The sequence below is a fragment of the Dama dama genome, chromosome 29 (genome assembly GCF_033118175.1).
Source record: "Dama dama isolate Ldn47 chromosome 29, ASM3311817v1, whole genome shotgun sequence".
Classification (NCBI taxonomy): Eukaryota; Metazoa; Chordata; class Mammalia; order Artiodactyla; family Cervidae; genus Dama; species Dama dama.
In genome coordinates, this window is record NC_083709.1 from 45,882,126 (window position 1) to 45,895,581 (window position 13,456).

The window sequence follows — 13,456 nt, forward strand, 5'->3', positions numbered from 1 at the left end:
TAGGATTTTCCAGGCAAGAGTACTATCTGAATCTTGTCAGTATTCAAATGTGTAGGTGGGGTCACCTCTACACTCGGTAAACACAGTATAGATGGGTATCTGCATCTTTCAATCTTTCTGTATAAAATTACAGTTGAAGAGTTACAAATAAAAATTTGTCCAAGGGTGATGAGCTCAACATATCACCATGTTACTTCAGGATATTTGAAATGTCAAAAATCCATTCATGTACCTGCAGGTTAAAAGCCCTAATTACTTAAAGCCAAGGCTCATATTTTACACAAAAGGAAACTGAGGCCAGAGAGAAGACTTGACAGAAGTTAAAAAACTTCTAAGGGACAAAGCCAGGGCTCCAGTCAGCATCTACTGTCCTTTAGTCAGCTAAACTCCTTCTCAGAGTGGGTTCAAAAGATTTTGTAATTGTTTCTGCTTTTGATGCTCTAGAGGCATATTTACTTTAAATTTCTGATTGGAATAAGAGGCATAAATATGACAGTAGTCCTACGTTAAGAAGTGTCAGGGTACCTTTCTCTTATCCTATCCTCTTTCCCCACTCAAGCCAAGAACCAGGTAGCAGGATCTCTTATCCTCTGCCTGGGGCCATGGTGAGTTTTGGTTTTTAGTTTTTCCCTAGTACACCCTTCACTAAGGGCTTAGGCTTTTAAGAGTCCAGTTTTATGTATCTAGGGGAGCCTATGAGGTCTTAGCTCTGACTTCCCAGCCTCCACTCTAGTCCTGGCATACTGCCCCCAAACAGTGCAACATTCACTCTCTCCTACCCACCAGAATGTCCTTTCACCCTGAATCCCCTCTGGATTTCCCTCATTTCTTGAAAGCTCAGATATCACCCTCCTCCTTCTCTTCCTAATCATATTACAATGAGGATAACAAACATCATATCATGTGCCAAACACATGAGCGCCTTACCCATGTTCTTTTAACCCTCCCAAGAGCTCCATGTGGGAGTTGCAGCTGTAATCCCTACTTGTAAGCACAGGTCCCAAAGCATGGAGGGTCACACAGCTAACCCAACACTAGAGTCGATTGACTATGATCACAGACATGGAGAAATACAACCCTTCATGTGATTTTGCCTCTCTGCAAGTAGAGAGGTAGACAGCCTAATTTATCAATTATTTCTGAGTGTTATATAACTGGTGAATTATCTGGTAATCCAGTTCATCACGTTCATATTCTATCTCTTTAAAATATATTTTTGCCCAAATATAAATGTGTTTATCATAAAAGTTTGAAAAGGTATCAGCATACAAAAGAGAACTAGAATCACTAATAACAATCTTGTATATTTTCTTTTAAACTTTCAACTTAACTTTCTAAATCTTCAGCAGAATCTCCATAGACAGCATGAGTATGTCAACTCAAATCACCACCAACAGACGTGGAGATTACTGCATCTGCCACGGCCACATTCATAAGCTCTCCTGGTATTTGTGAGCTTTGTCCTTTACAGTTGCTTCAGAAACAATATTAGCCTTATCACTTCACCAAGGGGATTATGTGCACAGTAAGTACAAAAGCAGTGAATATACTGTAAGTCAAAAGTAGGGAAAGTTGGAAATTTTATGTTGCAAACAAAGTAGTAAAAAAAAAAATTTAAATGAAAAATAAACACATACAGGATACCTGAAAACTGTAAATCAACTATACTTCAGTTTTTTTTTTAAAATGCATACGTGTGTGCAGGAAGGGAAATTCAAAGACCAAACAAGGAACCATGAAGGGTAAGGCAGGGGGATGGATATTAATAAAATGCATGGTCAGAATATGGACGTCAATGTATAATGTTTATTAGCCTAACATCAGTTTAGGAAAAGCCCTGAGTATGTTTCAGCACAAAGGGTTGCTGATGAAAACTCTAGTCAGAAAAAGCATGCATGAGTGAAAAGGAATTGAATAAAAATGCCTTTAAACTGGGAAGGAAATACACATAAGTGCACGCACATGCACACACATGTACATATACACTGAGATCCTAGCTAAGCAACTGTCCCAATGGGGTATCATTCCTCTGGGGGCCCACAGGTCCCCAAAGCACTGACCACACCTATATGCCAGGTCAGCTTCATATTAACTTTGAGGACCTGACTGAGTCAGGTGACATCCCCAGCTAATTAAAACAGTATGTTTTACTATCTACTTATATAGAGAATATTTCCGAGACAAGAATTTCAGTTTTACTTTTAACATGACAGCATATACTACATCACGGTATTTCTCAATCTTTTATAATGGTTGATTTCAAGGTTACTAATCACCTGGGACTTTCTGCTTTTGGACCCACAGGTGGGTTAAGCCACATACTCACCTTGGACCCAGAGTACAGAGACAAGAGGAAAGGAGTGAGAGTGAGGAGACAGACACACAGACAAATAATGAAACACAATGTAAGGTGACAAGCCACATGCTCGAGCTAACTAAGCATAGATGGAATAGGACAGTAGAAGAGAAGAGAAATGAGGAAAAAGTGCTAAGAAACACATGAGAATGGTGCCAAGATGGAAAAGGGCATCACAGGTAAAGCAACAGTTCAAGGAAGTGCATGGAAGCATAAAGCAACACAGATACTCAGAACGGAAAACAAAAAGTTATGTGAATGGATGGAAAAGAGGTTCCACATTGACTAGTTGAGGGAAATGAAGGCAATAAGAAGTCGGTAGTGGATTATGAGCAGTCTTCAAGTCATTTATCCTGTATCGAAGGTGTAACATTAAGGGGAATCTGTGAGATTTGAGCTGGCGTCTTTAGCAACCCAAGAAAAACATCACTGTGGCAGATTTCTGAGCTGCCCTCCCAGCCCCACCCCCAGGGTCTATCCTCACTCTCCATCTGCTGAGGCTAGGCTAGAGCACTGTCCTCAGAGCTGCCTGACTCACCCATGCTGCAGACACACACCCCTCTTCCTACAGACATTCAACCACAAAGCTCTGAGATCAGACTACAGGAATATACCATTATCAGTACTCTTATATCACAAGGGGAGAATGGGTACACATCCAGAATGTTTCAAAACTAGAACCACTCAGTCAAGCACTTCTCTTTCAAGGCTGTTTCAAGTCAACATTGTACAATTAGCTTAAAAAGCAGGAAAACACAGAGACTATCAATCCATGTTTCAGGATCACCATGTGCAGCTGCCTGACTTAAGGAAAAAGGTAAGAGAAAAACACTTCAGTTAAAAGAAAACTAGAGACAGATTAGTAACTGCTTTTAAACTATAAATAATACATACGTGGTATACAGTTAAGATAATTTTTCACCACTCCCCTCAAAAAGAACAAAATTAAATACTAGTTTATGTAAAAATTTTACATTCTAAAATTTCATTCCTTTCTTAGGTATCCCCCTCTGTTCAGGCCCTCATGTTTTTCTGCTAAGTATGGAAAAGCTTCTTCTAGGAAAGAAGAGGATGAGAGTTGGGAAATCCTTGCTGATCCTGTAATTACTGGATATACCACCAATTAGGATGATTTCCTCAGTTTCAGGCCATTTGAGTATCAAAGAACCACGGCACTGTCTTTTGGAAGGCACAGCTGAGAGGGGACTCTGATCTCTCAGCTGCCCACAAGCTCCCAGAGGTGCGATCAGTATCCTTCCCCTCTGCTGCTCTTCTGGAGTCAAATGCCAGCCTCATCACAGAAAGGTTCATTCACCAACAAGGAACACTGCTGTTTGGAGATGCAGTTTCTCAGATGCTCCAATCTAGATCTGCTCATGCTCCTGCCTGGCATACATACCTACGTCTTAAGAGGAGTGTAGAAAGAGTGCAGTAGTTAGGGTAGGAAATTTCCAAAAGAAGCCAGATTTATAGTTGTGTGCTCCCAATGAGCACTCATCCCACTCTTCATCACTTTCTAATAATGACACTCCCAGTTGTACAAGACACAAAGGGAGACGGCTAAGGGAAAACATTCAAGTGCCCAAAAAACACTTTGCCCCAGGACACAGAATACTCTCCCTTCTCAACTTAGAAGCTTGTAAAAAATCTTTAGTCATCACTATAATTTTCTGATTTTTCCTTTCAATTCTCAGAAATCCCCAGAGGACCCCAGCAGTTCTCAACATATAAAAATAGAGGGTGAAACTGCTGCAAAAGCTGCAATCACCAGTGTATCAGCAAAATATTTAACCTCAGTCCTTTGAGATCTCCCTGTTAAACCAATCCAGTTAGAAATTTTGCAAGCTATAATGATCAAAATCAGAACTGTTTTCCATGGAGAAACTCTGGACCAATTTATGATGATTCACATGGAAATAAACTTCCCAGGATGATAAAGAAATAGGAGAAGGCAGTTTTCCTTATGTATCAGGACAGCACATTCCCTTCCAAGAAGCTGTGCTGTTGCTATAGGCTATACTGGGGAAGGGTCATGAAAATTCATGAGTAAGGTACAGTGAATATTAATTACTTTATACAGAACAATTCTTTATTTTGACAATAAGGAGAAAATGGTTTGGGTTGGATACAATAAAGTTGGAGAAAGAAAAACTGAACATGATGACATATGGAAATAAAGGCAAATGTATTTAATTACTTTTATTATTCAAGGCAGAATTCCATCCTGAGCTGGTGTTATAGACACTGCTACCATCATTATCTGATCCCTACACTGATTAACTTTTTTTTCCTGACTAAACATAAGGCATAAAAGAAGACAGTGAATAAAAGGGAAAAAAATCTGCTAAGGATATGTACTCTGATAAATTGGATTTAAACTAGATGGAAGTCTGAACCCAAGATTTATCTTATTCCCTTGACAGCACCCCCACAGACAAGGACCTTAACAGTTTCTACCAGTAAAGGATAACATCTCAAAGAAGGGCTTTTTACAGAACACCTGCTTCAACTGATCCTTTTAGAGATTAAAAAAAAAAAAAAAAATAGACCTTATGAAGCTATGAGACACTTGGAAGGAATAAACAGTTGGTCAGTGGTCTGACTGAAGAAAAAGAAAAAAAACGTTTTTGGAAAAAGAGAGAAAGAGAGGTAAAGAGGGCAACTAGGTAAACCACAGAGACATATGTTACATCTAAGAACAGAAGCTGGTTGTGAATAAAATGACTTCATGCCAAGCCTCATCAGTATAGTCAGTGAGGAAGGATGCTCCATGACACACCGGGCCTAACAGGGTATAGAAGTACTGCACGTAGTTTCTGACTCAGATGGTGCTGACAAATTTAAAGGAGTCAAGTTAAAATCAGAGGCAATGCAAAGAAATACAAAGCATGTTAATTCCATGATTTGATACTCTGAGAGAAAGGACATCAGCTTCTTCTGGAGGGTCTTAAGGCAAATGTCAGAAACAACCAATTTACCCATCAAATAAAAAAGGAAGACTTTAACACTGCTTGATTATGTGAAGCAAGTATGTATCCCTAAAATCTAAGTTCTAAATAAACTGTGTGTTACTCAGGATCTCCTTAAGGTATATATTTGCCACTTACACAGATTTCTTCTCTCCCAGGCAGTTTTTTTTAGAAAAGTTTGTTACAACAAACTGACAGAATAAATTCTGAATATTATACAGTTTATATGGAATAAACACTGAAAAAAAAACCCAAGCTCACCTTCATCACTTGTTGCCTGTTGCTTCACCAGGGTCATTGGGGATCTTGCTGGAGGCTTACTAAGTGGGTGGCGCCAACTTTTAGCAGTTTTGGTTTCACCTTCTGTTCTCTGGTTACAGAACATGAATAGGGGAGAAATATGCACCATTAAAGACTTGTTTTAAAACAAAAAACTATCATCACAATGACTTACCACAAAAAAATTATAAAGAACTCTTGTACTTGTTTAATCACCTGAGAAATTAAGTTTATTAAAGAAATTTAAACAGCAAAGTCAAAAGAAATAGAAGCCATTCTGTTAGTAATTTTACTGACAGAGGAATCACTGAACTATCCTTCCATTTCATATTAAAGCACTATCTGTAGTGCAGGGTACGCTTTGCAAACCTATAATAAACTCGGATGTTAGAGTTTTCAAAAGTCCTTTAAAGATAATTTAAATTTAGGATTATATATTCGTAACAATCCAGGACCATGGCATTTGGTCACATGTGACTGTGCAGCAGGTTATTTTGCTTTCTGTCTTCAGAAGGCAATACAGCCAAAGTGAATCTGTACTCTTCCTTCCACTGCAAAATGAATCCTCACTTCTCTGAGGACCAAATAGGAAATCAAAAGTTGTTGTTGTTTAATATGGCACATAACTGTCATCCTGAAACCACTAAAATTCTATGTAAAATCTTTTGTTATGAGCTGCCTGGACTACATTTTTCTTTCAAAGGTAGAGGAAAAAGTCATTTGCATCCTGACATCTTTCAGAGACTCTATTTACAAGCTTTCTTATCCATACAATCAAAAAAAAAAAGTGGCAGAGTTGCTAGTTAAAGAAAGAGTTCAAATCCAGTGGGTCTGCATCAGTGGTTGATGCAAAAGAAAGGAGTCTCATAAATTTCCCTAAAAGCTGAAGCAGCAGCACCCGGAAGGAAAGAAACTATGCTGACATCTGACACATAAACAGGCTTATGAGAAAATGTGTGACAACATTCTAATCAAAGCAAGATTCACAAAGTAATGATAGAGGATGAGATTTGCCTCTGGTATATAATACCTAAAAATGAATGTGAGAAATTATAATTTAGTCAAAAATAAGAAATATTTATTAAGCCCTTACTATGTGCTACACTGCTCTAAGAGTAGCTAGAGCAGGAAAAAATTCTAGTAGGTCCCTGCTTCCAAGGAGTGCCATGTAGATGGGGTGGGCCAGGGGCAATCCACAAGTAAAAAGTAAATATTGGGTTGTTGCTATTGTTTCAGTTGCTCAGTTGTGTCTGACTCTTTCTGACCCCATGGACTGTAGCCCAGCCAGGTTCCTCTTTCCATGGGATTTCCCAGGCAAGAATACTGGAGTGGGTTGCCATTTCCTTTTCCAGGGGATCATCCCGACCCAGGGATCAAACCAGCACCTCCTGCTTGGCAGACGGATTCTTTTATCACTGAGACACTGTGGAAGCCCATAAATATCAGGTACTATTAAGTAAATATGCAGTAATAATGGGGAAAAAAAAGCATGACAAAGAATAGAAGGAGATGGAGAGGAAGTCATTTTATGTGGGATCATCAGAGAAGGCCTTTTTGATGTGAAGACATCTTGAGTGGAGTCTTGAGAGCAATGAGAAAGCAGCACATTTAGCTCTCTGAGAGAAGGGCACTTTGGACAGCAGGAAGAGCAAGCAATGTGTGAACATGTTTGGTTCACTTAATGTTTCCTGAGGATGACTAAAGCTGACTGCTATCAGCCAACACACAGTATTACACTCAACACTAATAAACACTGATCACACTACACAAAAATGAACCAGGTCTGTATGACTTAGAAGGACTCAGAAGTCTGACAAAATGGGATGAGAAAAGACCACCACACAGCTATTTCTGACAAGTGCAAACCAAGTCCTTATCCCTCAACAACAACACTTGCCTTCCTGGGCAGTCAGGCTTTGTTCAGTGAAATGATAAAGATGAAGGGTAACAGTAAGGGAACAGAAAAGTTATTTTCAGTTCCATTCTAGTTTAAAGAATTAGACCAAATATAAACAGGCATTTGACTTATTCACCAGTCTAGAATCCCAGCATCTGTCCAGCTACAAATAATCTCTACATGAAACTAAGTTGTAAATTTTGTTTACTGGTATGTGAATACTATGTTCAAATTTCTCAGCCACCTTTTCAAATAAATTGAAAACTTTCTGTTTCTCAGGTGTTTCAGAGAAATATTTTATAGTTCAGTAGGACAATCATGCATAAAAAATGATAAAAAGTTATTGGGGGAAATTAGGAGATTGTCTATATTGTATTGGACATTTTAAAACTACTTATAATAGGGCATTCCAACTGATGTCTTTATTTACTCTCTCTTGCTACTCAAAGATACAAAAGGCTTCTTCTGAGCTAAAATGAACAAGAGCAATCCAGAACTGGGTCTGTTCAGCAGCCAGCACAATTTATCAGCTCAAACATTTGAGGCTTGCCTTATTCATCCACCTGAACTCCTTTACCAAGTTGTTCGGGTCAAAAGAGGTCACCAAATTACGACAATCACAGCACACAACTGTAGCATGGCTGATACAATCAGTTCATGCTGAAAGCATGTGATACTAACATCACACAAGGACACAGGACAAACAGGGAGGCCTTCTGTAAAGGGTTAGAAAGAGGAAGTTGGAAATCAAGAGAGATCTTGAGCTTTCCAAGTGGCAGAAAGCCTGGTTCCAGCATGGGTAGAGACAGAAGGTTCAGCCTGGTCCTAGATTCAGAGTCCATGAGGCAAGAGTCAGGGAAAAACATAACCAGAAGAGCCCTAATGTTAAAATAGAGGTTGAGAGAAGCCTAGGACCCAGAGGTATTAAGCACTGGCAGAAAGAGATGAGAGTCTTGCAGGTGAATTATTTCCAGTCTGGCTAATATTGCAGGTGACAGAACCATTCTATGTCTTGACTATATCGATGTCAGTATCACTGTGCTATCCTATCCTAGTTTTCCAAGGAGGTTCTATTGGGGGAAACTGGGTGTATAAGATCTTGCTACACTACTTCTTACCACTGCATATAAATCTACAAAGATCTCAAAACAAAGAGTTTACTGTTAGAAAAACTAAGAAAGAAAATCAAACCCCAACACGTGGCCAACAGTTCCATGTTCTCTGAATTATCACCAGGTTAGCCAGAGCTCACAGAAAGTTTACCTCCCAGTCATTGAAGGAAAAAGATTAAGACCTATAAATGTGAGATGCTATTTCCACCCTACAGCAAGATTTCCAATGCATAGCATGCTGTTTCCAAAAAGAGCCTTGACAACACAATAAATATGGTAAAAATTGACACTGTCACATACACTGGGGACTTTGAAGCCATTTCTCTTGCCACTGGAGACCGCTGGGACTTCCCCAGGTTCAAGGCCACTCCCACGGCTTTCCACATCACTCTCTTCTCCCTCAGTCAAAGCACTGCTACTCTCTGCCACAGAGGAGTATGACTCAGGTGACTTTGGCCATGGAAGCTTGCGTGGCTCTGATTCCTCGGATGTAACTTGGCCACTAGATATGGACTCGTCAGCCTCACTGGGATTTGAAGGTGGAATTGCCGCACAAGTTTGGTCATCCTCAGCTTTGATTTTCTCTGCTACAGATGTGTTTAGGCAGACGTTTCCTAAGGAGTAAAACAAGAGCACGTTAATAAATGTTACAATGTATTATTGCTAAGAATTGTTAAACTGCTCTCAACTAAATGTCTATCATCAAACATCCCCTCTAAATTTCCACTGAAGACCCAAGTGGGAAAGGTCACCAAAGTACTATGCAGCCTTTGTAGTTGCTAAGGCAGCAAAATAATATATTTACTGACAAAATAAGGGATCAAAAAGAGGTTCCACTGTAAACCAGTGTCCAAAGCCTTGGCAATAACAATAATTACCTAAGGAATAGCAATTTGAGATCTTTCAAAAAAATAAGAATTTAATTCCAATATATGTTACTGATGAAACATTCCAACTCAGAGGATGTGAAACTGTACAAGTCCATGTAAAACACATGTAAAACTGTGCAGGTCCAATAAAAATGGTTTCTTAAACTAATCCTGCACAGTACAAGGACAGCACAAAACGGAAAGGAATATCACAAATACTTCATGAAGTGAAAGTCTTGGCCCTACCATTTTCTCTTATGCATACACAAGTGTGCATCATTTTATTCACCTATCGCTCAAACACTGCACCATGCCAAATCTTTTTTTTTCCAAATCTATTAAATACTCTGTTGGGTTTTAAAACCCAGAAGTCAAAATCCAAGAAACCAGGTAGCAACAGAACAAATAAAGCTGCGTATTCTTGGCTTAAACCACTCAGTAGTTCGTAAAGTAATTAATTTAATCCAGTGTACTTAAAAAAAAAAAACTATGGTGAGGGACAACAAAGAAATACCTGTACACATTACATAACTAGGGATTCCTTGGTGGCTTAGAGGTAAAGAATCTGCCTGCCAATACAGAAGATGAAGGTTCAACCACTGGGCTGGAAAAATTCTCTAGAGAAGGAAATGGCAACCTACTCCAGTATTCTTGCCTGAGAAATCCCAGGACAGAGGAGCCTGGTGGGCTACAGTTTACAGGATTGCAAAAGAGTCAGATACAACTTAGCAACATGTGTATAGTGCATAACTGGTCTCTGCACTTCCTTACTTTCTTCACTTTCTATCTTCCATGCGTTCATCACAAATCAGTTCAGATATCACCCACTCCCAGAAACCTTGCCAGTTCAGCCTCCTGTCTATTTTGGGTCTTTCCTTGGTATGCCATCTCTACAGTGGTACTTGGCACACTAGATAGGAATTAGATATTTATTTGTCTAGATATCCAATTAAATATAAACTCACTGGGAAAATGTCTATGATTTAAACTCTATTAACACAGACATTTCAAGTGCAAAAGGAAATAAGAATGGAGAAGAAGCCAAGGACTGATTAATTAGAACAATGATCAGGACTTTTCTTTTACTCTAAGTGGAATAAGAACAAGAAAATGGTAGGGCCAAGACCTAAGCTGAGTCTTTTAAAAGGATCACTACAATTGCCAAATGGAGAACTGACTAGAGTGGACACTGGAAAAACAGGAAGGAGGCACCTTCTACAACAGTCCAGACAAAGATAACACATCTTGAGTGAAGAGAAAGCAGGGGGATGTCTGGATTTGGGAGAGCCCCACAACAGAAAGACAGAATAGATGAGGGGAATGAGAGTGAGACAGGAATTACCAATAAGCTCTATTAGAAAAAGGGCAAAATCTCCCACAAGTATTAAAGAGGTAAAGCATAAAAACAGTTTCAAAGAAATATGCTACAAAAAAGGGAAAGAGCAAATGAGTTGAGATTTATAGATGATGGCTTTGGCACAGAGAAAAAGCCAGGGGACTATATATGCCATGTCACAGGATTGAAAGATTTTTTATGTTACTTTGTAAAACCTTAATCTTTATTTTCTTTTTAAAATTAATTCAAAAGCTAAGAATCTGCAAAGAATTATCTATAATTGGTTTTCTCTATTCCATGTGAATTCGAGAAGATTTCCAAAAATGTATTATATATTGTAAATTGAGTTGCACCAAAAAAAAATTTTTTTCTTTTCCATTTTAGAATCTACTTTTTCATTAAGTGAAATAGGTACTGCTGGCTATTTGTCTTAAAATTTCATTACCCAGAACAGTGGTACTTCTGGCTTTTATAACACTCCCTTGGCCTTCTAGTTGAGTTACCTCATAGCTTTAGATACCTTATTGGTTAAGCTCTGTGGAAAAGTAAGATATCTGTCCTAGAAAACACAGACTTAAGGAAGATCAGCAACTACCTACTACTAACACGTGAAACATAATCAGCTAGTTTCTCACCCGAGAATCTGATATTATCTGACAAATTATGATCCAATTGCATCTTGCTAACAGAGGTCTCTTTCTCTGAAGGTGCTTCTGTGTTTGCTAGTTTCACTGCTTCTCCTGGCTTTCCATCATCCTTGAGATCATATGGATCCGGGTCAGGAGTGGGTCCCTCTGTCCCACCAACTGTAGCTGACAGTTTCTCATCCTCCTCATTCTTAGGCCTCTTAGAGTGAGAACTAGTACACTGGAAGCTATTAACAAGAAAAGCTGTAGTCAGAACACAATGTGGGCAAAGGACAGAAAAAAATACATACATAAGCATTATTTTCACTTATTGAAAAAACAGAATAAAAAACTGGTTTTTAATCGCAATATACAAAGATAATCTTCATGATTAATAGATCAAATTTGAAATTGAAATGTTAACAACAGTTTTAATAACAATTTACTAAAAATTAAAATTAAAACAACTCTAAATAATTGATTATTAAAACATTATTGGAAAAAAGTTTTAACACTGTTAAAACTTTATATGGAGAAGGAAATGGCAACCCACTCCAGTATTCTTGCCTGGAGAATTCCATGGGCAGAGAGCCTGGTGGGCTACAGTCCATGGGGTCTCAAAGAGTCGGACAAGACTGAGCGACTAAACAACAACAACAACAAAACTTTATAATAATATTAAAAGAAAGCTTAACATAAGAAATAAAGTGAAAAATCATGACACAGGGATAAAATCAAACATTATTTAGATAATGAAGAAAGAAAAAGGAAACAAAGTGATTCCATAAAGCTGTTGTTAAAATTTTAGTAGATTATTTACATTCCAAGGTGACCTGGTGACTATATTTCCCTGAGTTTCATATAATTCTGAAATATGCATGAAAATCATTAAGATTACATGTCAAATTATCATTAGCTAAAGAAATTACAAGAGGAAGAAGGCTAACCACATGTGTTTAACATCTTATATCAATGTACTATTTATTTTCAGAGTGGACACCATTTTTATATTATTCCACTTCTAGTATTTTTCAGCAAGTCACTTCATAGCTTTATTGTAGATGCCTTCTGTAAATGACACAACATTTCTAACACTTTCATTTGAGAACAGCTATAAGTCAAACTAAATCAACATGTATTTCAGAATATGTACACACACACACACACACACACACAGAGGACATTAGTGTTATCCTATAGGAAGTCCCCATAAGATAAAGGGAGTAGCCAGGGATAACCTGGCTTTGGTAAATTTGCTAAAAGTAACAGTACTGGTATCATCATCACTTTTACTGAAACCCATGTAGTGGTCTATGTGGAATATTACATTATGAATAGCACAGCACACATAAAATTAAAAGGTTGACATCTCTTTGAGACTTCAATGAAACATTCCCTTAATTAGACTTCCTCAGATACCGTATATTACTTAAGAGAGATCAGCAAACTCAATGATCAACCCACAAAGGTGAGCATAATAAGCCCCTCAACATTAGGCTTTCTAACTGGGTAAGTAAAGACCACTGATTATTTTAACCTACTGAAAGACACTTCACTGTTCAATGTCGTATCTGTGTGCAATGCCAACCAACAAGGACCATTGTGATTAGTAACTAAGAGACCAGATTATACACCTAAATTAGAGTGTTGTGTTTTCTGTCCATTAAATAATAATTCTCAAGACATTCTATTGGCCACTGAACTGAAGATTGACTACTGTCTCCTGCAGCGAATATTTTTTGGCAATGTGGATTAGCACCTTTATTCTCCAAATCAGTGTTTCCCAAACTTTTCGGAGTGCAACCCACAGTGAGTTATACACTTCAGATGATGACACGATACACACATACATGGATGCTCACACATGTCATGAATTAATACTTACCATCACCTCATGGGAAGGACTACAATACATTTTACTCTCTTCAACTTCCTAATTTTAAAATGCTGTTCCTAACCTATTAAATTGATTTGAAAAGTGACAGTTTGAAAATTCCTGCTATAGACTACAG

General features: G+C 38.2%; 1 protein-coding gene across 2 annotated transcripts in view; it reads right to left on the bottom strand.

Moving 5' to 3' along the window:
* Positions 1–13,456, bottom strand: part of KDM4C (lysine demethylase 4C) — a 393,685-nt gene that overhangs the window by 181,063 nt on the left and 199,166 nt on the right. For both annotated transcript variants that reach the window (XM_061132707.1, XM_061132708.1), the window contains 3 exons: positions 11,454–11,692; positions 8,914–9,227; positions 5,587–5,695 (listed from right to left, as the gene is read on the bottom strand). In XM_061132707.1, the coding sequence (XP_060988690.1) occupies positions 5,587–5,695; positions 8,914–9,227; positions 11,454–11,692 (662 nt within the window). The remainder of the gene's footprint in view (positions 1–5,586; positions 5,696–8,913; positions 9,228–11,453; positions 11,693–13,456) is intronic.